Here is a 25,307-nt window from a genome sequence, read left to right on the forward strand (position 1 = left end):
TTTTATTTGTCGTCCGTACAAAAGGGGAGGGGGAGGGAAAAAAAAAAAAATCGAGGTTCCTAACACCGCCTACTTCAGTGGAGGGGACGGGGATGGCGGAGGGGTGATGGGGGCGGAGGGGAGCTGCCGCTCGGTGCCGGCTCTGGGAATCCGGAGACGGGCCCACTACCCCCCACGAAACGAATCCAGTCTCAGCGCGGGAAGGTCGGGGGGCGGATCCGGGGCAGAGCCCAGGATTATGGGAACAGCCGGGAGCACGGGGACCCGAGGCGCTGACCTCCCCCTCCGACCCTCCCCGCAGTCCTCTCGCCCCCCACCCTACCCCCCGCCGCTGCCGCGTCTAAAAGGAGAAGGCGCCGCCGACCGCGGCCGCTTTCCATCCATCCGGACGATCTTAAAACGCCGCGCGCAAAAATAAAAAAGCGCTCGGGCAAGCGGAAGAGACGAGAACCGCCCCCGCCCCGCCCGTTTCGGGGGAGTTGGGAGGTTGGGGGGAGATCCGAGTGAGAGGGAAGGGGGTTGGGCAGCGGGGAAGGACCGAACACGGACCGGTCGGGGGGCGGGACGGTGCCAGGCGCCGCCCGAGGGACCCTGCTCCCCCCCGTTCTTCGCTCCTCCCGCCCCCCTCCATCCTCCGCATCCTCCATCCGGACCCCCAGCCCGGCCCCTACATGCGGCGCTGGTACCCAGAGTGCATCTGAGCGGCCCGCAGGTACTCGTTATAGGAGCCCGAGTAGCGGGCGTAATCGGAATGGGCATCGGGCAGGCGACGGTAATCCAGCGAGGACTTTGTCGGCGAGCGGCGGAACGCAAGCTGCGAGTCTGATAAACGGCGGTAATCAGAGAGCTCGGCTAAGCGCCGGTCGGAACCGTACCTGATCGAGAGAAGAAGACAGTTCGTCAATGATGGGGGCTGGGCGTCGGGGGGCAGGGGGGCGCGGGGGGTGGGGGGGGAGCCGTCCAGAGCGGGCTCAGGCGGGGGCGGTCCGGCGGGCCTCCGAGCGGTCTCCTCGCCTAGGGACGCCGGTCGGGGACGAGAATCGGTCTCGGGTTAAACTCGGGGGACGGGGTGGGGGCCGAGCCCCGTCGACGGCCTCCCCGCTCGTCCCTCTCGGCCGGGATCGGCCTCTACCGCCGGGGCTCGCGCGGCCTTCCCGAATCGCCGTGTCCCTCCCGCCCTACACCGTTCCCGGGGCCCGTCGGGAGAAGGCCAGGACGGAGAGTCGGACTCGGACGCATCGGAACGGCGGATCCCGGCGCGTGGCACCCGCCCCCACCCCGGCTTTCCCCCGGAGCGGGTGCGGCACAGACGGCTCCCGGCGCCCCTTGGAGTCCCCGGGCCCAAGCGCGCTGCCCTCGGCGGGGCTGGATCCAGAGGCCCGCGGCCCCGCCCGACGTCCCGGGCCTCGGCCCGCGGGGGCGGCTCTGCTCCCCGTCCCGGCCGGGGAGCCCCCCGCACGGTGCCCGGTGCCCGGTGCCCGAGGGGCGGGAGGCTGCCCTCTCCCGCCTCAGCCCCACCCCCGAGGCCCCGGGGGCAAGCCGGAGCCGAGGGCCGCACGGTACCTTTTCGCCAGGTTGGAGACCTTTTTGTAGGGGTCGTCGTAGCCGGCGCGGGGTGGGGAGAGGCGGGCGCGCTCGTAGGGCGGCGGGGTGCTGGTGGCGGCGTTGCCCAGGGCCCCCTGAGACAGAGACAGGTAGGCGGCGGCGGCGGCGGCGGCGGGCTGGCCCGTCCCGTCGTAGGTAGCGCCCGGCTGGCCCCGGTAAGCGGCGGCCTGGGCCTGCGGAGGCGGCTGCGGCTGCTGCTGCTGCGGCTGCTGGGCAGCGTAGGAGGAGGCCAGCTGGGCCGAGGCCTGGGCGCGGTACGGGGCGGCCACCTGGCCCCGGTACGGGGCGGCCGGCGCGGCGGCCGGCTGGGCCCCGTAGGCGGCCGCGTAGGAGCCCGCGGCCGCCGCCGGCTGGGCCCCGTAGGAGCCGGCCAGGCCCGAGGCGGCCTGGGCCCCGTAGGCGCTCAGCTGGCCGGCCGCCGCCGGCTGGGCCGCGTAGGAGCCGGCCGCGGCGGGGGCGGCCGCCTGGGCGGCGTAGGCGGCGGCCACGGCCGGCTGGGCCGCGTAGGCCGACTGGGCGGCGTAGGCGGCCGGCTGGGCCGAGTAGGAGGCCGCGGCCTGCGCCGCGTACGGGGCTGCCTGGGCGCCGTACGCCGCGGCCGCCGTCGGCTGGGCCCCGTAGGAGGCGACGCCGGCCTGGGCGCCGTAGGAGGCCGCCTGGGCTCCGTAGGCCGAGGCCGCCTGAGCCCCGTAGGCCGAGGCCTGGGCCCCGTAGGAGGCCAGGGAGGAGGAGGCGGCGGCGGCGGCGGCCGCCTGGGCCCCGTAGGCGGCGGCCTGGGCCCCGTAGGCGGCGAGGGAGGAGGCCTGGGCCCCGTAGGATGCCAGGGACGAGGCGGCGGCGGCGGCGGCGGTGGCGGCGGAGGGCTGGGCGGCCCCGTAGGAGGAGAGGGCCGGGGCCGACGGCTGCGCCCCCCCGTAGGAGCCGAGCGAGGAATTGGCGTTGGGCTGGGAGCCGGGGCTAGTCAGGGAGGCGGCGGCGGCGGCGGCGGCGGCGGCCAGCTGGGCCCGGTACGGGGCCCCCAGGGAGACCGAGGGCTGGGCCCGGTAGGAGGCCGCCTGGGCCGTCCCGGGCTGGGTCCGGAAGGCCACGCCCAGGGAGGCCGAGGGCTGGGCCCGGTACGCCGCCCCCAGCGAGACCGACGGCTGGGCCCGGTAGGCGGCCGGCTGGGCCGTCAGCGGGGCCACGTAGGAGGCCCGGGGCGGCGAACGGCGCAGGGGGCTGCGGTCCCGCCCGAAGAAGGACGGGGAGGGCTGCCGGGGCCGCCCGTCCGCCCCGCCGCTGCTGTTGCCGAAGGCCTGCTGGTAATCGAAGGGGGCCGAGAAGCCGCCCACCCCGGGGAAGGCGGCGTCGCCCGCCCCCGGTTTCTTGGTCTTGTCCCCGGGCAGGGCGGCCAGGCCGGGCCCCTTCTTCTGGCCTTTGGTCGAGAGCTCCACGTTGATGCGCTTGCCCTTCACCTCCTTGCCGTTGAGCTGCTCGATGGCGGCTTTGGCATCCGCTTCCTTCTCCATGTGAACAAACGCGTAGTCTGACAAAGCAGTAGACAGAGGGTTAGCGGTTAGGGGGGGCCGGGTCCCGGCTCCCGCCCCGGCGGGATGACGGCCGCCTGCGGCCGCGGGGACGCCCTCCCCGCCCCCGGACTCCTCCCGGCGCCGACCCGGAGGCTCTTCCGCTCTCCGCCTCTTCCGTTCGGGAGCGATCCCGGAAGGACGGAAAAGCCCGTCGGCCCCCGGGGCCGGGCTCGCCCACGGGGACGTCCCGATCGGGGCTCGCCGGACGGTGCCCCCGCCTCGCTCTCCGGGAGCGGGAGGGTCGGCCGACGGACCGAGCGGAGGGACCGCCGCCGGAAAGGCCGGCTCTGACCGAAACCGCCGGCTTCCCCGGCGGTCGGGAGCGTCCCGGAGCAGGCCGACTGTGCCCTCCGGGCCGCCTGGGATCTGCCCTCTGATCCCTCGCCGCCTCCTGCCAGGACCAACGAGCCCATCTTTCCGACAACATCTGGCCTCCGTCGAGGGCACAGATTGCCCCCCCGCCCCGGTTACTACAGCCTCAAGCGCTGGAGAACTGCGGGGAGCCCGGGCCTGGGCCTCAGAGGACCTGGGTTCTAATCCCAGCCCCGCCACTCATCTACTCTGCGGCCTTGGGCAACTCACTTCGCTTCTCTGGGCCTCAGTTACTTCGTCCGTACCTCACCTGTAAAATGGGGTTTAAGACTTTCCCTGTAGACCCTAAGCTCGCTGTGGGCAAATAATGAGTCTGCTGTAATTATAATAATAGTGGTACTTATTAAGTGCTTCCTATGTGCAAAGCACTGGGGAGATTACAAGGTGATCAGGTTGTCCCACTTGGGGCTCACAGTCTCAACCCCCATTTGACAGATGAGGGAGCTGAGGCCCAGAGAAGTGAAGTGACTTGCCCAAAGTCACCCAGCTGGCAATTGGAGGAGCCGGGATTAGAACCCACGACCTCTGACTCCAAAGCCCACGCTCTTTCCACCGAGCCACGCTGCTTCTCACGTGGCTGTACTGTTATAATGTGCTTTCCCAAGCACTTAGTACAGAGAAGCAGCGTGGCTCAGTGGAAAAGGCACGGGCTTTGGAGTCGGAGGTCATGGGTTCGAATCCCAGCTCCACCACACCTGCTGTGTGACCTTGGGCAAGTTACTTAACTTCTCTGAGCCTCAGTTACCTCATCTGTAAAACGGGGATTGACTGTGAGCCCCACATGGGACAACCTGATCACGTTATATCCCCCCAGCGCTTAGAACAGTGTTTGGCACGTAGTAAGCGCTTAACAAATGCCATCATTATTATTACAGTGCTCTGCACACAATAAGTCCTCAATAAGACTTACTGACCGAGAGCCCCCTCTGGGACAGGGACTGTGTCCACCCTCGTAGCTACCCCAGCACTTAGTACAGTGCCTGGCACATAATAAGCGCTTAAATACAACAAGAAGGAAAAAAAAAAGATGTGAACCACTGCTGTCGTCAGCTCCGCTCAGAGCTCTTTCTCTGGGAGTCGGCCCAAATCTCCCCACTTTCCTCCTCCTCCCGATAGCCGGGAGATTTCTCCTTCAGACCAGGTGGCTACTTAAGAACGCCACCAAGGCGTTGGGCTTCGACTCAGAGGTTGCCAGCGAGGAGGCGAGTTATAAGGGCTCGATTTTCGAAGGGTCCCTGGCCGGCTGGCAGCGGGCTTGTTCTTCCGGATCTCAAAGTCATCACCCGGTGGCATTCACTGAGTACCGACTACATGCACAGCACTGTACTAAGCGCTTGGGAGAGTTCGGTACAACGGAGTTGGAAGACATGTTCCCTGCCCACAATGAGCTTACAGTCTAGAGGACGAGCCTACCGTCTAGTCGGAGGCCACGCTAAGGTCTCCACGCTTGCCTGGAAGGGTAGCGGGGTGGGCAGATGAGATGGTGGCACCCCTCTCTGCTGCTCAAAGGGACAAGCCCCTCAACACCAAGGCTGAAACTCAGCTGAAGGAGAGAAGCCGACCCTACCCCACCCAACCCCCTACGATTCTCACGCTCTGCCCCATCGCCGGAGATTTGCTAGCCGCTCGACCCTGCACTCTGCCCACCGGGCTCCGGCTTCCTCCTTGCCCGCGCCGGGAGAAAGGGATGCCAAGTAAACCGGAGCCGATGCCATCCCCCTTCTCGGGGCCCGTCAAACCGCAGCCTCCGCGCTCTCAGGCAGCCGCCCCTCTCTGCCCTGACCCTACCCGAGGCAAGACTGGGCCGGCGACCCCGTCGGCGGCGTGAGGAGACAAGGCGGGGGCTGTGGCGGCGGCAGAGACTGGACTGACCGCCCCCTCCGCCACCTGAGAAGAGCAAGAACACCTGGCTCGGAGAAAGGGACGGCCGAAGTCGAGGTCATACATGAGCATAAGAACGACCGTGGCACCTGCAAAGCACTTGCTCGGTTCCTGGCGCTGCGCTAAGCGCTGGGGCGGGGATCAGATCATCAAATCGGAGACAGTCCCTGTCCCTTATGGGGCTCACAGTCTAAACGGGAGGGAGATCGGGTACTGTGTTCCCACTGTACAGAGGAGGAAACAGTCTAGAAAAAGTGAAGCGACTCGCCCGAGGTCGCTCAGCAGACCGGGGGCAGAGCGGGGATTTGAACCCAGGTCCCCTGATTCCCAGGCCTAGGCTCCGTCCACTAGGCCGGGCCGCTGCTCCCCCTGCTCCTTCCGTAGCCCACCCCGGTCGGAGGGGCCCACGTGCTTCGGGAGGAAAGGTTCCCAGGCGACGCTCCGGGGAGGCTTTGAATGGAAACAGAAATGGGCTCCTCCTCCGAGAGACGCGAAATACTCACTGGACTGGCGGGCTGAAAACCGTCTCTGAGCCCATGAGACAAAACTGCAACCCCCGGTCGTTTTGTCCCCACTCGCATTGGAGACATTTGCGGCAGAGACGGTACGGTGAGCTATTCTGAACCCGGGGCTGCTGACTGGCCGTGTCCAGGCCCCCCCAGGGGCTCTGTGGTGCAGCAAAAGCAACAGAGGGGAGTCCAGTTGCTCCCCAAAAGCAGCGAGGACCAACAGACGTGGGCTCCACGGATCGCCCGGAGCCCACTTGATCTGCAACTTGGGGGTGCGGGGGTGGGAAGGATGGCACATGCCTTCTCCTCGACTGGGCAAACCCCACGGACTCCCAGGGGCACCCCCGTGTCTCCACGTCGCAACGCAACAGGACGGACTCGCGAGCGATCAAAGCCCATTTCCACTTAGCGCTAGAAAACGTTCTCCATCTTTTCCCGTGGGTACTGGCCGATCTGTTAACCCCAGGTGCCTCTGCGCTGAACGGGATGTGAAAGACGACCCGCTGAGATGCAGTACTGGATTTACGGATGGACGCCGGGGAGGACGGGGGTTTTAAAAAAAAAACAACCCAAAAAACCTAATTCAAAGCTGGCCATTATCGGTAAAGATTTACTTTGCCACTGGACCAGTCGATCAACGGTATTTATTGAGTGCTTCCCTTATGCAGAGCAGTGAACTAAGGGTTTGGGAAAGTCCAACACGAAAGAGGTGGTAAAAACGAGACCTGCCCACAAGGAGCTTACAGTCTAGAGAGGGAGCTAGACATTAAAATAAATTACAGAGGAATAAGTGCTGAGGAGCTGGAGGAGGAGTTAATATCCAAGTGTTTGAGGAGAACGGACCGAAGTGCCTAAGTGACGCAGAAGCGGGAACTTAGAGGGGGAAGTGAAGGCTTAATCGGGGAAGGCCTCTTGGAAGAGGTGGGATTTTTAGGAGGGCTTTGAAGATGGGGAGAGGGGTAGTCTGTCGGGACAGAGAGAGGATGTGGGCGAGGGGTCGGCGGCGGGAAAACTAAGAACTAGATACCGTGAGAAGGTTAGTGTCAGGGGAGCCGTGCGAGTGGGGTGATCGGGTAACTAAACTGCTTTAAAAAAAAAAATCACTGCTTTTAAAGAAGATGATCAGCTCCTCGAGGACAAGGATTATGTCTTGTACCTCTACTGGACTCCCCCCCAGGCGCTTCGTCCAGTGCTCGGCATGCCGTAGGCTACTCAGGTGACTGGTTTTTAGGTCATTTTGGTCCACTTTTCAATTCTTGGGAGCCCGAGTGCCCTGTACGCTACTTCCGGAGGGAGGGTAGATTTTTGCTGGGCGTTCTTTCGCCTAGCCCTACAGAGAGCAGGGCTCGTAGTAGGAAGAGCAGCACTGCCAATGTGGAAGATCAAAAAAAGTCGGCAAGCCAAGGGCTTAGCCCAGTGCTCTGCATACAGTGAGCGCTCAATCACTATCACTGCTTCAGGCAGAGCTCGGGGTCTGCCCAAACCCCGGCAGGGACGAGTCGCACAGGTGCAATTTCCCGAGCCCCCCATCCTCTCCAAGAGACCCTGCTTCCCTCCCCTCATCCCCCTCAGGAAAAGGCCCAAAAGGCAGCGTTCAACGAGCACGGCAAAACCCCGACCCCCGGACAAGGGAGCCGCCGCCCCGCTTTCCTTCGCCTGCCCTTCGGTTCTTAGCCGAGACCCCAGGGGCACACGGGCACACCGATTTTCACCTGCCCGGCCGCCGGCGAGAGGCAGGGCGGTGGGACTAGGGACTTGCAGGGGGCAACGAGGGCCGTACCGGGCGGCAGGAAGATTAGCCCCGGCCCTGACGACCTAGAGCAGTTCCAGTCCGTCGGTCCAAAGGCAGGGAGTTTGGAGGAAAGCTTTCACTCTGGAGGCGGGAAAACTCGCAATCACCTTGGTCACCGGATCCTCCTCCAGTCTGCGGCACGACGACTCCCCACCTGCCCGACCCCAAATTTCCCTTTTCCTCAAGAAGGTTTATGGTCTCTGGTCTGTCCCGGCTCTCCCCACCCACTTCGGACGGCTTTTTGACGGACCCGGGTCCCATAAAAACTCCCACAGGGCGTCACGTCGCCTGCCGGCGTTTTCCTTCCCCGAGAGCACGTCCGCTCTCGGCGTTCATCCACAGAGCCCCTCTACAGACCCCCGCGTGCCCCCAAGCCAATCGGACCCTGACGGACGCGGACGGTCAAAAGCCCGCTGCCATTCCCCACCTCCTGCCTCCCTGAGCGGACCGACCGCGTCAAGCGAGTGCGGGGTCGAGGCGGATGAACGCTTTTCCCTTTTCCCCGGGGGGACGCCGCTCCACAGAACGCACTCCCACCGACGTGGATTCCCGGGGGGGCTACCGGCCCCGCCGAGGCTGGCTTTCCCCGCTTTGGGGGTAACCGGCGGGGAGGGGAGTTTAAGTTGGCAGATACAGACAACCCAACGGAGCCGCGACCCCGGGATGGGGTCCGGAGCCCAGCGGCCCGCCCTTCCGTCGGGTCGGAGGAAGGACGCGAACAGAGAAGCCGGCGGGGGAGCCCGGGCGCCCCCCGTTTCCTTGACTTCCGCAGCCTGGGTTGAGGAAAATGAAACGTGAGATGAATGCAGGAGGAGGGGGCGGCTTCCACTGAAGCTGCGGAAGAGAAGCCGGGAAGAAAAACCACTTGCTCGCTCCACCCCTCCATGCACGTAGCAGGCGTGATCACAGACACACGGACGAAGCCCCCGGGAAGGGGCTAAAGGGTGGACCCTCGAGTTATAAAAGACACCGACCCGGCCCCTTTCCCTCTTCCCTCCCTCCAAATCCGGCTCCCAGGCCTCAGCATGCCCGCAGTTGAGCTGCTGGGAGCTTCGGCGCTTACAACAGTGCTGGGCATATAGTAAGCGCTTAACAAGTGCCATCATCATTATTATTATTATTACGGAGGAAAACCACAATTGTGGGCCTCACGCCTCTGTCCTTCCTCGCCTTTCAAATAATAATTGTGGTATTTGTTAAGTAATTACTACGTGCCAGGCACTGTACTAAGCACTGAGGTGGGTCCACGCAAATCGGGTTGGACACAGCCCCTGTCCCGCATGGGGCTCACAATCCCCGTTCTACAGATGAGGGAACTGATGAGGCACGGAGAAGAGAAGTGCCCAAGGCCCCACGATAGACGAGCCGGGATTAGAACCCATGACCTCCGACTCCAAAGCCCGGGCTCTTTCCACTGAGCCACGCTGCTTCTCTAATGGAAAGAGAAGGTGGGCCCTTCTCTCTGTGCAGGGGCTCCATAGTAAGCGCTTACCAAGTACCATTACTATCGTTATTCCTAAAACCTGAATTTGCTTGGGGGGGAGGGAGAAAATGTGGTTCCTTCTCTTTGTGCATGCTTACCAAGTACCACTGATATTATTATTCCTAAAACCTGAATTAGCGCATGGCGGGAGGGAAGAGGAGGAGCGGAGAGGAATACGGTTCCTTCTGTCTGTGCTGAAGCCCCTTAGAAAGTGCTTATCAAATATTGTTATTATTCCTTAAACCTGAAGTTGCTGGGGGGATGAGGGGAGGGAGAATGAGGGTTCCTTCTCTCCGTGCAGGAGCCCCATAGTAAGCGCTTATCAAGTACCGTTATTATTATTATTTATTCCTACAGCCTGAAGATGCTGGTTTGGTGCGGGGAGATGATTCCTTCTGACTGAGAGTAAAGTCCGCTTGCGGGGAAGGGGGGCTGTGCAGGCCGCCCCTCTTCCGGATCGGGCGGTGGTGGTGAAGGAGGAGGGGTCGGGTAAGTAAGCGCTTAACAAATACCACAATTATTATTTGAAAGGCGAGGAAGTTAGGAGGCATGTGGCCCGCCGTTGTGGCTTCCCTCGCTGATGACGATAATAATAATAACGATGGTATTTGTTAAGCACTATGTGCCAAGCACTGTTCTAATGGCGCTGACGGTCCAGGCCGGCTTCTCACGGTCAGCAGGGCTGCCCCGGACCACCGCCCCACTGACCACCTTGGGCCCTGGGGTGGGAAGGGCGGGGGGCAGGGGGTCACGGCATTGGGGTGTCGTTGGCCAAGGTGCTGGGTTGGGGCGGATGCCCCCGCGCCCACTGTGAGCCCACTGTTGGGTAGGGACTGTCTCTATATGTTGCCAACTTGTACTTCCCAAGCGCTTAGTCCAGTGCTCTGCACACAGTAAGTGCTCAATAAATACGATTGATTGACTGATGACTGACTGATGTGCACGTCGCCTTAGGAAAAGGAGAGAAGGGGAAGAGCGCGCCCCCGGTACGTCACACCACCCGTCTGTTTATTTGCACACATTTATTACTCCATTTATTTTACTAATGATGTGCACAGACCTATAGTTCTATTTATTTTGATCTATTGACACCTGTCTATTTCCTCTATTTTGTTGTCTTTCTCCCCTTTCTAGACTGTGAGCCCACTGTCAGGTAGGGATTGTCTCCATCTGTGGCCGAACTTTCCTTCCCAAGCGCTTAATCCAGTGCTCTGCACACAGTACGCACTCAATATGTACATTTGTATATATTTATTATTCTATCTTACTAATATGGATAGACCTCTAACTCTATTTTGATGGTACTGACGCCTCTCTACATGTTTTCTTTTTTTGTCTGTCCTCTCCCTTCTAGACTGTGAGCCCGTTGTTGGGTAGGGACCATCTCTCTCTCGCCGATTTGTCCTTCCCAAGTGTTTAGTCCAGTGCTCTGCACACAGTAAGCGCTCAATCAATATGCCTGAATGAATGAATGAAAGGAAGGGGAAGCACGCCCCCGATACATCACAGCACTTGTGTATGTTTGTACGTATCTATTACTATTTTATTAATGGCGTGTAAATATCTATGATTCTAGGTATATTAATGGTATTGACACCTGTCTCCATGTTTTGTTTTGCTGTCTGTCTCCCCCTTTTAGACCGTGAGCCCGTTGTTGGGAAGGGACTGTCTATATGTTACCGACTTGTCCTTTCCAAGCGCTTAGTGCAGTGCTCTGCACAGAGTATGCGCTCAACAAATACAACTGAACGGAGTAGGGACCGTCTCCGTGGCCGAATTGCCCTTTCCAAGCGCTGAGTGCAGTGCTCTGCACAGAGTAAGCACTAAACAAATACAATTAAATGCATAAAGTAGGGATCGACTCTGTGGACGAATTGCCCTTGCCAAGCGCTTAGTCCAGTGCTCTGCACACAGTAAGCGCCCAATGAATACGACTGAATAAATAAAGCAGGGACCGTCTGTCACCGATTTGTCCTCTCCCAAGCACTTAGTCCAGTGCTCTGCACCCAGTAAGTGCTCAATATATACGATTGAATGAATGAAGTAGGGACCGTCTCTGTGGCTGAAGTGTTCTTCCAAGCGCTTAGCACAGTGCTCTGCACCCAGTCAGCGCTCAATAAATACGACTGAATGAAGTAGGGACTGTCTCTGCTGCCGATTTGTACCTTCCCAAGCACTATGTCCAGTGCTCTGCCAGTCAGCGCTCAATATATATGATTGAATGAATGAATGAATGAAGTAGGGACCGTCTCTGTGGCCAAACTGTCTTTTCCAAGCGCTTAGTACAGTGCTCTGAACCCAGTCAGCGCTCAATCAATATGGCTGAATGAGTGAATGAAGTAGGGATTGTCTCTATCTGTTGCCAAATTGTCCCTTCCAAGCATTTAGTACAGTGCTCTGCACCCAGTCAGCACTCAGTCAATACGACTGAACGAATGAATGAAGTAGGGACCATCTCTCTATTGCCGAATTGTACTTTCCAAGCGCTTAGTCCAATGCTCTGCACCCAGTCAACGCTCAATAAATGCGACTGAATTAATGAATGAATGAAGTAGGGACTGTCTCTCTCCGTGGCCGAACTGTCCTTTCCAGGCGCTTAGTACACTGCTCTGCACCCAGTCAGCGCTCAATCAATATGATTGAATGAGTGAATGAAGTTGGGATTGTCTCTCTCTGTGGCCGATTTGTCTTCTCCCAAGCGCTTAGTCCAGTCCTCTGCACCCAGTCAGCGCTCAATAACTACGACTGAGTGAATGAATGAAGTAGGGACCGTCTCTCTCCATGGCCGAACTGTCTTTTCCAAGTAAGTGCTTAGTCCAGTGCTCTGCACAGTCAGCGCTCAATACGATTGAGTGAATGAAGTAGGGACCTTCTCTCTCCGAGGCTGAACTGTCCTTTCCAAGCGCTTAGTACAGTGCTCTGCACCCAGTCAGCACTCAATAAATATGATTGAACGAATGAATGAAGTAGGGACCGTCTCTGTGACCAAACTGTCCTTTCCAAGCGCTTAGTACAGTGCTGTGCACCCAGTCAGCGCTCAATAAATACGATTGAATGAATGAATAAATGAAGTAGGGACCGTCTTGTGGCCAAACTGTCCTTTCCAAGCGCTTAGTACAGTGCTCTGTACCCATCAGCACTCAATCAACACGACTGAATAAAAGAATGAAGTAGGGACTGTCTCCGTGGCCGAACTGTCCTTTCCAAGCGCTTAGTGCAGTGCTGTGCACCCAGTCAGCGCTCAATCAATAGGACTGAATGAGTGAAGTAGGAATTGTCTCTGTGGCCGATTTGTCCTCTCCCAAGCGCTTAGTACAGTCCTCTGCACCCAGTCGGCGCTCAATCAATACGACTGAATGAACGAATGAAGTAGGGACCGTCTCCGTGGCCGAACTGTCCTTTCCAAGCGCTTAGTGCAGTGCTGTGCACCCAGTCAGCGCTCAATAAATACAATGGAATGAATAAATGAATGAAGTAGGGACCGTCTCTGTGGCCAAACTGTCCTTGCCAAGCGTTTAGTACAGTGCTGTGCACCCAGTCAGCGCTTAATCAATACGACTGAGTCAATGAATGAAGTAGGGACCGTCTCACTCCATGGCCGAACTGTCCTTTCCAAGCGCTTAGTACATTGCTGTGCACCCAGTCAGCACTCAGTCAATACGATTGAACAAATGAATGAAGTAGGGACCGTCTCTGTGGCCAAACTGTCCTTTCCAAATGCTTAGTACAGTGCTGTGCACCCAGTCAGTGCTCAATAAACATGACTGAATAAACGAATGAAGTAGGAATTGTCTCTGTGGCTGATTTGTCCTCTCCCAAGCGCTTAGTACAGTCCTCTGCACACAGTCAGTGCTCAATAAATACGACTGAGTGAATGAAGTAGTGACCATCTCTGTGGCGGAACTGTCCTTTCCAAGCGTTTAGTACAGTGCTCTGCACCCATTCAGCGCTCAATCAATACGACTGAATAAATGAATGAAGTAGGAATTGTCTCTGCGGCCGATTTGTCCTCTCCCAAGCATTTAGTACAGTCCTCTGCACCCAGTCAGCGCTCAATAAATACGATTGAGTGAATGAATGACATAAGGACCATCTCCGTGGCCGAAGTATCCTTTCCAAGTGCTTACTACAGTGCTGTGTACCCTGTCAGCGCTCAATAAATACGATTGAATGAATAAATGAATGAAGTAGGGACTGTATCTGTGGCCAAACTGTTCTTTCCAAGCGTTTAGTACAGTGCTGTGCACCCAGTCAGCGCTCAATCAATTCGATTGAGTAAATGAATGAAGTAGGAATTGTCTCTGTGGCCGATTTGTCCTCTCCCAAGCGTTTAGTACAGTCCTCTGCACCCAGTCAGCGCTCAATAAATATGATTGAATAAATGAATGAAGTAGGAATTGTCTCTTTGGCCGATTTGCCCTCTCCCAAGCGTTTAGTACAGTCCTCTGCACCCAGTCAGTGCTCAATACGATTGAGTGAATGAATGATGTAGGAATTGTCTTTCTGTGGCCAAAGTGTCCTTTCCAAGCGCTTAGTACAGTGCTGTGCACCCAGTCAGCGCTCAATAAATATGATTGAATGAATAAATGAATGAAGTAGGGACCGTCTCTGTGGCCAAACTGTCCTTTCCAAGAGTTTAGTACATTGCTGTGCACCCAGTCAGTGCTCAGTCAACACAACTGAATAAAAGAATGAAGTAGGGACCGTCTCTGTGGCCAAACTGTCATTTCCAAGCGTTTAGCACATTGCTGTGCACCCAGTCAGCGCTCAATCAATTCGATTGAGTAAATGAATGAAGTAGGAATTGTCTCTGAGGCCGATTTGCCCTCTCACAAGCATTTAGTACAGTCCTCTGCACCCAGTCAGTGCTCAATAAATACGATTGAGTGAATGCATGACGTAAGGACTGTCTCTCTCTGTGGCCTAAGTGTCCTTTCCAGGCGCTTAGTACAGTGCTGTGCACCCAGTCGGCGCTCAATCAATATGACTGAATGAATACGTGAATGAAGAAGGGACCGTCTCTGTGGCCAAACTGTCCTTTCCAAGCACTTAGTACACTGCTGTGCACCCAGTCAGCGCTCAATCAATTACGATTGAATAAATGAATGAAGTAGGAATTGTCTCTGAGGCCGATTTGTCCTCTCCCAAGCACTTAGTACAGTCCTCTGCACCAAGTCAGCGCTCAATAAATATGACTAAGTGAGTGAATGAAGTAGGGACCATCTCTGTGGCCAAACTGTCCTTTCCAAGCACTTAGTACATTGCTGTGCACCCAGTCAGCGCTCAATAAATATGACTGAATAAATGAATGAAGTAGGAATTGTCTCTGTGGCCGATCTGCCCTCTCCCAAGCGTTTAGTACAGTCCTCTGCACACAGTCAGCGCTCAAGCAATACGACTGAGTGAATGAATGACGTAAGGACTGTCTCTCACTGTGGCCAAAGTGTCCTTTCCAAGCGCTTAGTACAGAGCTGTGCACCCAGTCAGCGCTCAATCAATGCGATTGAATAAATGAATGAAGTAGAAATCGTGTCTGTGGCCTATTTGCCCTCTCCCAAGAGCTTAGTACAGTCCTCTGCACCCAGTCAGCGCTCAATAAATACGATTGAGTGAATGAATGATGTAAGGACTGTCTCTATGGCCAAAGTGTCCTTTCCAGGTGCTTAGTACAGTGCTGTGCACCCAGTCAGCGCTCAATCTATGACTGAAGTAGGAATTGTCTCTGAGGCCCATTTGCCCTCTCACAAGCATTTAGTACAGTCCTCTGCACCCAGTCAGTGCTCAATAAATACGATTGAGTGAATGCATGGTGTAAGGACTGTCTCTCTCTGTGGCCGACGTGTCCTTTCCAGGCGCTTAGTACAGTGCCGTGCACCCAGTCAGCGCTCAATAAATATGACTGAAGTAGGAATTGTCTCTGTGGCCGATTTGCCCTCTCCCAAGCGCTTAGTACAGTCCTCTGCACCCAGTCAGCGCTCAATAAATACGACTGAATGAATAAATGAATGAAGTAGGGACCGTCTCTGTGGCCGATTTGTCCTCTCCCAAGCACTTAGTACATTGCTGTGCACCCACTCGGCGCTCAATCAATACGATTGAATAAATGAATGAAATAGGAATTGTCTCTGTGGCCAATTTGCCCTCTCCCAAGCGTTTAGTACAGTCCTCTGCACACGGCTGGCGCTCAATATGATTGAGTGAATGAATGACATAAGGACTGTCTCTCTCTGTGGCCAAAGTGTCCTTTCCAGGCGCTTAGTACAATGCTCTGCACCCACTCAGCGCTCAATCAATACGATTGAATCAATGAATGAAGTAGGAATTGTCTCTGAGGCCGATTTGTCCTCTCACAAGTGCTTAGTACAGCCCTCTGCACCCAATCAGTGCTCAATAAATACGATTGAATGAATGAATGACGTAAGGACTGTCTCTCTCTGTGGCCAAACTGTCCTTTCCAGGCGCTTAGTACGGTGCTCTGCATCCAGTCAGCGCTCAATCAATACGATTGAGTGAATGAATGAAGTAGGGACCATCTCTGTGGCCGATTTGTCCTCTCCCAAGCGCTCAGTACATTGCTGTGCACCCAGTCAGCGCTCAATCAATACAGTTGAATAAATGAATGAAGTAGGAATTGTCTCTGAGGCCGATTTGTCCTCTCCCAAGCGTTTAGTACAGTCCTCCGCACCCAATCAGCGCTCAATAAATACCACTGAGTGAATGAAGTAGGAATTGTCTCTGTGCCCAAGCGTTTGGTACAGTCCTCTGCACCCAGTCAGTGCTCAATAAATACGATTTCTCTCTCTATGGCCAAAGTGTCCTTTCCAGGCGCTTAGTACAGAGCTGTGCACCCAGTCAGCGCTCAATAAATATGACTGAATGAATGAATGACGTAGGAATTGTCTCTGTGGCCGATTTGTCCTCTCCCAAGCACTTAGTACAGTCCGCTGCACCCAGTCAGCGCTCAATAAATATGAAGTAGGAATAGTCTCTGTGCCCAAGCGTTTAGTAGAGTCCTCTGCACCCAGTCAGTGCTCAATAAATACGATTGAGTGAATGCATGACATAAGGACCGTCTCTCTCTGTGCCCGAAGTGTCCTTTCCAGGCGCTTAGTACAGTTGTGTGCACCCAGTCAGTGCTCAATCAATATGACTGAATGAATGAATGAAGTAGGGACCGTCTCTGTGGCCAAACTGTCTTTTCCAAGCACTTAGTACAGTCCGCTGCACCCAGTCAGCGTTCATTAAATGACTGAATGAATGAATGGAGTAGGACTTGTCTCTGTGCCCAAGCGTTTAGTACAGTCCTCTGCACCCAGTCAGCGCTCAATAAATACCACTGAGTGAATGCATGACATAGGGACTCTCTCTGTGACCGAACTGTCCTTTCCAGGCGCTTAGTACAGTGCTGTGCACTCAGTCAGCGCTCAATCAATATGACTGAAGTAGGAATTGTCTCTGTGGCCGATTTGCCCTCTCCCAAGCGCTTAGTACAGTCCTCTGCACCCAGTCAGCGCTCAATAAATATGATTGAATGAATAAATGAAGTAGGGACCGTCTCTGTGGCCGATTTGTCCTCTCACAAGCGCTTAGTACAGCCCTCTGCACCCAATCAGTGCTCAATAAATACGACTGAATGAATGATGTAAGGACTGTCTCTCTCTGTGGCCAAAGTGTCCTTTACAGGTGCTTAGTACAGTGCTCTGCACCCAGTCAGCGCTCAATCAATATGACTGAATGAATGAATGAAGTGGGGACCGTCTCTGTGGCCAAACTGTCTTTTAAAAGCGCTTAGTACATTGCTGTGCACCCAGTCAGTGCTCAATAAACACGACTGAATGAATGAAGTAGGAATTGTCTCTGTGGCCGATTTGTCCTCTCCCAAGCGCTTAGTACAGTCCGCTGCAGCCAGTCAGCGCTCAATAAATATGACTGACTGAATGAATGAAGTAGGAATTGTCTCTGTGCCCAAGCGTTTAGTACAGTCCTCTGCACCCAGTCAGTGCTCAATAAATACGATTGAGTGACTGCATGACGTAAGGACCGTCTCCCTCTGTGCCCGAAGTGTCCTTTCCAGGCACTTAGTACAGTTGTGTGCACCCAGTCAGCGCTCAATCAATATGACCGAATGAATGAATGAAGTAGGGACCGTCTCTGTGGCCAAACTGTCTTTTCCAAGCACTTAGTACAGTCCGCTGCACCCAGTCAGCGTTCATTAAATGACTGAATGAATGAATGGAGTAGGACTTGTCTCTGTGCCCAAGCGTTTAGTACAGTCCTCTGCACCCAGTCAGCGCTCAATAAATACCACTGAGTGAATGCATGACATAGGGACTCTCTCTGTGACCGAACTGTCCTTTCCAGGCACTTAGTACAGTGCTGTGCACCCAATCAGCGCTCAATCAATATGACTGAATGAAGTAGGAATTGTCTCTGTGGCCGATCTGCCCTCTCCCAAGCGCTTAGTACAGTCCTCTGCACCCAGTCAGCGCTCAATAAATATGACTGAATGAATAAATGAAGTAGGGACCGTCTCTGTGGCCGATTTGTCCTCTCACAAGCGCTTAGTACAGCCCTCTGCACCCAGTCAGCGCTCAATAAATATGATTGAATGAATAAATGAAGGAGGGACCGTCTCTGTGGCCGATTTGTCCTCTCACAAGCGCTTAGTACAGCCCTCTGCACCCAATCAGTGCTCAATAAATACGACTGAATGAACGATGTAAGGACTGTCTCTCTCTGTGGCCAAAGTGTCCTTTCCAGGTGCTTAGTACAGTGCTCTGCACCCAGTCAGCGCTCAATCAATACAATTGAGTGATTGAATGAAGTAGGGACCATCTCTGTGGCCGATTTATCCTCTCCCAAGCGCTCAGTACATTGCTGTGCACCCAGTCAGCGCTCAATCAATACGGTTGAATAAATGAATGAAGTAGGAATTGTCTCTGAGGCCGATTTGCCCTCTCCCAAGCGCTTAGTACAGTCCTCTGCACCCAATCAGCGCTCAATAAATACCACTGAGTGAATGAAGTAGGAATTGTCTCTGTGCCCAAGTGTTTAGTACAGTCCTCTGCACCCAGTCAGCGCACAATGAATACGACTGAGTGCATGACATAAGGACTGTCTCTCTCTGTGGCCGAACTGTCCTTTCCAGGCGCTTAGTACAGTGCTGTGCACCCAGTCAGCGCTCAATCAATATGACTGAATGAATGAATGAAGTAGGGACCGTCTCTGTGGCCAAACTGTCTTTTCCAAGCGCTTAGTACATTGCTGTGCACCCAGTCAGTGCTCAATAAATACGACTGAATGAAGTAGAAACTGTCTCTGAGGCCGATTTGTCCTCTCCCAAGCGCTTAGTACAGTCCGCTGCACCCAGTCAGCACTCAATAAATATGACTGAATGAATGAAATAGGAGTTGTCTCCGTGCCCAAGCGTCTAGTACAGTCCTCTGCACCCAATCAGCGCTCAATAAATACCATTGAGTGAATGCATGATGTAGGGACTCTCTGTGGCTGAACTGTTCTTTCCAGGCGCTTAGTACAGTGCTGTGCACCCAGTCAGCGCTCAATAAATACGACTAAATAAATGAATGAAGTAGGAATTGTCTCTGTGGCCGAAGTGTCATTTCCAGGCGCCTAGTACTGTGCTGTGCACCCAGTCAGCACTCAATAAGTACGACTGAATGAATGAATGAAGTAGGAATTGTCTCTGTGGCCGAAGTGTCCTTTCCAGGCGCTTAGTACAGTGCTGTGCACCCAGTCAGCACTCAATAAATATGACTGAATGAATGAAGCAGGAGTTGTCCCTGTGCCCAAGCGTTTAGTACGGTCCCCTGCACCCAGTCGGCACTCAATAAACACCACTGAGCGAATGCATGACGTAGGGACTCTGTGGCCGAACTGTCCTTTCCAGGCGCTCAGTACAGTGCTGTGCACCCAGTCAGCGCTCAATCAATATGACAATGAATGAATGAAGTAGGGACCGTCCCTGTGGCCAAACTGCCTTTTCCAAGCGCTTAGTACATTGCTGTGTACCCAGTCAGTGCTCAATAAATACGACTGAATGAATGAAGTAGGAGCTGCCTCTGTGCCCACGCGTTTAGTCCAGTCCTCTGTACCCAGTCAGCGCTCAATAAATACCATTGAGTGAATGCAGGACGTAGGGACTCTCTCTGTGGCCGAACTGTCCTTTACAGGCGCTCAGTACAGTGCTGTGCACCCAGTCAGCGCTCAATAAATACCACTGAGTGAATGCATGATGTAAGGGCTGTCTCTCTCTGTGGCCTAACTGTCCTTTCCAGGCGCTCAGTACAGTACTGTGCACCCAGTCAGCGCTCAATAAATATGACTGAATGAATGAATGACGTAGGAATTGTCTCTGTGGCCGATTTGTCCTCTCCCAAGCGCTTAGTACAGTCCGCTGCACCCAGTCAGCGCTCAATCAATATGACTGAATGAAGTAGGAGTTGTCTCTGTGCCCAAGCGTTTAGTAAAGTCCCCTGCACCCAGTCAGCGCTCAATAAATACCACTGAGTGAATGCATGACGTAGGGACTCTCTCTGTGGCCGAACTGTCCTTTCCAGGCGCTCAGTACAGTGCTGTGCACCCAGTCAGCACTCAATAAGTACCATTGAGTGAATGCACGACGTAAGGGCTGTCTCTGTGGCCGAACTGTCCTTTCCAGGCGCTCAGTACAGTACTGTGCACCCAGTCAGTGCTCAATCAATATGAATGAATGAATGAATGAATGAATGAAGTAGGGACCGTCTCTGTGGCCAAACTGCCTTTTCCAAGCGCTTAGTACACTGCTGTGTACCCAGTCAGTGCTCAATAAATACGACTGAATGAATGAATGAAGTAGGAGCTGCCTCTGTACCCAAGCGTTTAGTACAGTCCTCTGGACCCAGTCAGCGCTCAATAAATACCATTGAGTGAATGCATGACGTAGGGACTCTCTCTGTGGCCGAACTGTCCTTTCCAGGCGCTCAGTACAGTACTGTGCACCCAGTCAGCGCTCAATAAATATGACTGAATGAATGAATGACGTAGGAATTGTCTCTGTGGCCGATTTGTCCTCTCCCAAGCGCTTAGTACAGTCCGCTGCACCCAGTCAGCGCTCAATCAATATGACTGAGTGAAGTAGGAATTGTCTCTGTGCCCAAGTGTTTAGTACAGTCCTCTGTACCCAGTCAGCGCTCAATAAATACGACTGAGTGAATGCATGACGTAGGGACTCTCTCTGTGGCCGAACTGTCCTTTCCAGGCGCTCAGTACAGTGCTGTGCACCCAGTCAGCGCTCAATAAATACCGCTGAGTGAATGCATGACGTAAGGGCTGTCTCTCTCTGTGGCCGAACTGTCCTTTCCAGGCGCTCAGTACAGTGCTGTGCACCCAGTCAGCGCTCAATAAATACCATTGAGTGAATGCATGACATAGGGACTCTCTCTGTGGCCGAACTGTCCTTTCCAGGCGCTCAGTACAGTGCTGTGCACCCAGTCAGTGCTCAATCAATATGACTGAATGAATGAATGAAGTAGGGACCGTCCCTGTCGCCAAACTGCCTTTTCCAAGCGCTTAGTACAGTGCTGTGTACCCAGTCAGTGCTCAATAAATACGACTGAATGAATGAAGTAGGAGCTGCCTCTGCGCCCAAGCATTTAGTATAGTCCTCTGCACCCAGTCAGCGCTCAATAAATACCACTGAGTGAATGCATGACGTAGGGACTCTCTCTGTGGCCAAACTGTCCTTTCCAGGCGCTCAGTACAGTGCTGTGCACCCAGTCAGCGCTCAATAAATACCACTGAGTGAATGCATGACGTAAGGGCTGTCTCTCTCTGTGGCCTAACTGCCCTTTCTAGGTGCTCAGTACAGTACTGTGCACCAAGTCAGCGCTCAAAAAATACCACTGAGTGAATGCATGACGTAAGGCCTGTCTCTGTGGCCGAACTGTCCTTTCCAGGCGCTCAGTACAGTGCTGTGCACCCAGTCAGCGCTCAATCAATATGACTGAATGAATGAATGAAGTAGGGACCGTCCTTGTGGCCAAACTGCCTTTTCCAAGCGCTTAGTACAGTGCTGTGTACCCAGTCAGTGCTCAATAAATACGACTGAATGAATGAATGAAGTAGGAGCTGCGTCTGTACCCAAACGTTTAGTCCAGTCCTCTGCACCCAGTCAGCGCTCAATAAATACCATTGAGTGAATGCATGACGTAAGGACTCTCTCTCTCTGTGGCCGAAATGTCCTTTCCAGGCGCTCAGTACAGTGCTGTGCACCCAGTCAGCGCTCAATAAATACCATTGAGTGAATGCATGACGTAAGGCCTGTCTCTCTCTGTGGCCTAACTGCCCTTTCTAGGCGCTCAGTACAGTACTGTGCACCCAGTCAGCGCTCAATAAATATGACTGAATGAATGATGTAGGAATTGTCTCTGTGGCCGATTTGTCCTCTCCCAAGCGCTTAGTACAGTCCGCTGCACCCAGTCAGCGCTCAATAAATATGACTGAATGAAGTAGGAGTTGTCTCTGTGCCCAAGTGTTTAGTACAGTCCTCTGCACCCAGTCAGCGCTCAATAAATACCACTGAGTGCCGAACTGTCCTTTCCAGGCGCTCAGTACAGTGCTGTGCACCCAGTCAGCGCTCAATAAATACCACTGAGTGAATGCATGACGTAAGGGCTGTCTCTCTCTGTGGCCGAACTGTCCTTTCCAGGCGCTCAGTACAGTACTGTGCACCCAGTCAGCGCTCAATAAATGACTGAATGAATGAATGACGTAGGAATTGTCTCTATGGCCGATTTGTCCTCTCCCAAGCGCTTAGTACAGTCCGCTGCACCCAGTCAGCGCTCAATAAATATGACTGAATGAAGTAGGAATTGTCTCTGTGCCCAAGCGTTTAGTACAGTCCTCTGCACCCAGTCAGCGCTCAATAAATACCACTGAGTGAATGCATGACGTAGGGACTCTCTCTGTGGCCAAACTGTCCTTTCCAGGCGCTCAGTACAGTGCTGTGCACCCAGTCAGCGCTCAATAAATACCATTGAGTGAATGCATGATGTAAGGACTGTCTCTCTCTGTGGCCGAACTGTCCTTTCCAGGCGCTCAGTACAGTGCTCTGCACCCAGTCAGCGCTCAATCAATATGACTGAATGAATGAATGAAGTAGGGACGTCCCTGTGGCCAAACTGTCTTTTCCAAGCGCTTAGTACATTGCTGTGCACCCAGTCAGCGCTCAATAAATATGACTGAATGAAGGAATGAAGTAGGAATTGTCTCTGTGGCCGAACTGTCCTTTCCAGGCGCTTAGTACAGTGCTGAGCACCCAGTCAGCGCTCAATAAACACGACTAAATGAAGTAGGAGTTGTCTCTGTGCCCAAGCATTTAGTACAGTCCTCCACACGCAGTCACCGCTCAATAAATACCATTGAGTGAATGCATGACATAGGGACTCTCTCTGTGGCCGAACTGTCCTTTCCAGGCGCTCAGTACACTGCTGTGCACCCAGTCAGCGCTCACTCAATATGACTGAATGAATGAATGAATGAAGTAGGGACCGTCCCTGTGGCCAAACTGCCTTTTCCAAGGGCTTAGTACAGTGCTGTGTACCCAGTCAGTGCTCAGTAAATACGACTGAATGAATGAATGAAGGAGGAGCTGCCTCTGTGCCCAAGCGTTTAGTACAGTCCTCTGCACCCAATCAGCGCTCAATAAATACCATTGAGTGAATGCATGACGTAAGGCCTGTCTCTCTCTGTGGCCGAACTGTCCTTTCCAGGCGCTCAGTACAGTGCTGTGCACCCAGTCAGCGCTCAATAAATACCACTGAGTGAATGCATGACGTAAGGGCTGTCTCTCTCTGTGGCCGAACTGTCCTTTCCAGGCGCTCAGTACAGTGCTGTCCACAAAGTCAGCGCTCAATCAATATGACTGAATGAATGAATGACGTAGGAATTGTCTCTGTGGCCGATTTGTCCTCTCCCAAGCGCTTAGTACAGTCCGCTGCACCCAGTCAGCACTCAATAAATATGACTGAATGAAGTAGGAATTGTCTCTGTGCCCAAGCGTTTAGTACAGTCCTCTGCACCCAATCAGCGCTCAACAAATACCACTGAGTGAATGCATGACGTAGGGACTCTCTCTGTGGCCAAACTGTCCTTTCCAGGCGCTCAGTACAGTGCTGTGCACCCAGTCAGCGCTCAATAAATACCATTGAGTGAATGCATGACGTAAGGACTGTCTCTCTCTGTGGCCGAACTGTCCTTTCCAGGCGCTCAGTACAGTGCTGTGCACCCAGTCAGCACTCAATAAATACCATTGAGTGAATGCATGACGTAAGGGCTGTCTCTCTCTGTGGCCGAACTGTCCTTTCCAGGCGCTCAGTACGGTACTGTGCACCCAGTCAGCGCTCAATAAATATGACTGAATGAATGAATGACGTAGGAATTGTCTCTGTGGCCGATTTGTCCTCTCCCAAGCGCTTAGTACAGTCCGCTGCACCCAGTCAGCACTCAATAAATATGACTGAAGTAGGAGCTGTCACTGTGCCCAAGCGTTTAGTACAGTCCTCTGCACCCAGTCAGCGCTCAATAAATACCATTGAGTGAATGCATGACGTAGGACTGTCTCTGTGGCCGAACTGCCCTTTCTAGGCGCTCAGTACAGTGCTGTGCACCCAGTCAGCGCTCAATAAATACCACTGAGTGAATGCATGACGTAAGGACTGTCTCTCTCTGTGGCCTAACTGCCCTTTCTAGGCGCTCAGTACAGTACTGTGCACCCAGTCAGCGCTCAATAAATACCACTGAGTGAATGCATGACGTAAGGACTGTCTCTGTGGCCGAACTGCCCTTTCTAGGCGCTCAGTACAGTGCTGTGCACCCAGTCAGCGCTCAATCACTACGCTTAGATGAATGAATGAATGAATGGAAGGGAGGGAGGGAGGGGAAGAGCGCCCCCGACTGGTCCGCGCGCGCGCGCATGCGCGCCTCCCCCCCCGCCCGCTCTCGCTCCCGGAAGCGGACGGAGAAGAAAGAGGGTCCGGCGCGCGCGCGTGCGCGGTCGAGCGCTTGCCCCTGCTCTCGCGCGCCCCCCGCCTTCCGTCCCGCGCGTTACCTTTGACCACGTCGCACTCGATGACGGGCCCGTGGCGCTCGAAGAGGCTGCGCAGCTCCTGGCTGGTGCAGGCGGCCGACACGTTGCCCACGAAGATCTTCCAGGTGTTGAGGGGCCGCGGGCGCGACATCTCCACCACCAGCGCGCGGCCCGGCCGCAGCTCGTGGCCGTGCAGGGCCTCGATGGCGCGCAGCGCCCCCGCCGCCTCGCGCACGTGCACGAAGGCGAACTGCTTCATGACGGCGCAGCTCATCACGGTGCCGAAGCGCGAGAAGAGCGCCGCCAGCTCCTCGGGCGTCGTGTCCGCCCCGTCCACGTTGCCCACGAAGACCTTCATGGCGCCGCCGCCCCGCGAGCGACGAGCGGCCCGTCCGCTCCGCCCGCCCTCCGCCCCGGCAATGGACGGCGGCGCCGGCCCCCTCTGCGCAGGCGCGCCGGCCTCGGCCAATGGCGGCGCTCGCCGCGCGGCCCCGACAGCCAATCAATGGGGCGGGAGGGGGGACGGGCGGCCTAGGGCTCTGACGCGGTGACGTCGTCGCGCGAGACTTAACCGCGCTCCGTAAACGAGCGTGACCACGCCCCGATCTGCGCCAGGGACCAATCAGAGGCCTCAACCCCTCACCCCTCCGCCCCGCCCTGCGCCAGGGACCAATCAGAGGCCTCGCCCCCTCAACCCCCCGCCCTGCGCCAGGGACCAATCAGAGGCCTCACCGCCGCCCCGCCCTGCCCCAGAGACCAATCAGAGGCCTCGCCCTGTTCACCCAGCCCCTCTCTGCGCCAGGGACCAATCAGAGCCATCTCCCCCCTCACCCCGCCCCTCTCTGCGCCAGAGACCAATCAGAGGCGTCATCCGACTCACCCCGCCCTGCGCCAGGGACCAATAAAAGGCCTCATCCCCCTCACCCCGCCCTGCGCCAGAGACCAATCAGAGGCCTCGCTCCCTCACCTCGCCCCGCCCTGCACCAGGGACCAATCAGAGGCCTCGTCCCCT

The 25,307-nt window shown here is 55.4% G+C and overlaps 1 protein-coding gene across 2 annotated transcripts; it reads right to left on the bottom strand.

Moving 5' to 3' along the window:
- Positions 1-346: 346 nt before the first annotated feature.
- RBM14 (RNA binding motif protein 14) lies at positions 347-24,715 on the bottom strand. 2 transcript variants are annotated; one of them, XM_038764841.1, is made up of 3 exons: positions 24,317-24,715; positions 1,564-3,130; positions 347-875 (listed from the first exon to the last, which is right to left on the bottom strand). In XM_038764841.1, the coding sequence occupies exons 1-3, from the start codon at positions 24,651-24,653 to the stop codon at positions 668-670; spliced, it is 2,112 nt and encodes a 703-aa protein (XP_038620769.1). In that variant the 5' UTR covers positions 24,654-24,715; the 3' UTR covers positions 347-667. The 2 variants fall into 2 exon arrangements, with proteins under 2 accessions (XP_038620769.1, XP_038620770.1); XM_038764842.1 differs by lacking the exon at positions 1,564-3,130 and having other exon boundaries at positions 762-875.
- Between the last annotated feature and the right edge of the window lie 592 nt (positions 24,716-25,307).

This window comes from Tachyglossus aculeatus, chromosome 22, assembly GCF_015852505.1.
Source record: "Tachyglossus aculeatus isolate mTacAcu1 chromosome 22, mTacAcu1.pri, whole genome shotgun sequence".
Lineage (NCBI taxonomy): Eukaryota > Metazoa > Chordata > Mammalia > Monotremata > Tachyglossidae > Tachyglossus > Tachyglossus aculeatus.

What these genes read in the sequence shown, in the direction of transcription:
- RBM14 (XM_038764841.1), bottom strand. Translation starts at nt 24,653, where the DNA reads ATGAAGGTCTTCGTGGGCAACGTGGACGGGGCGGACACGACGCCCGAG. An exon ending in CGAGTGCGACGTGGTCAAAG is followed by an intron (nt 3,131 to 24,316) that starts GTAACGCGCGGG and finishes CTGCTTTGTCAG; the next exon opens with ACTACGCGTTTGTTCACATG. An exon ending in GTCTCCAACCTGGCGAAAAG is followed by an intron (nt 876 to 1,563) that starts GTACCGTGCGGC and finishes TCTCTCGATCAG; the next exon opens with GTACGGTTCCGACCGGCGCT.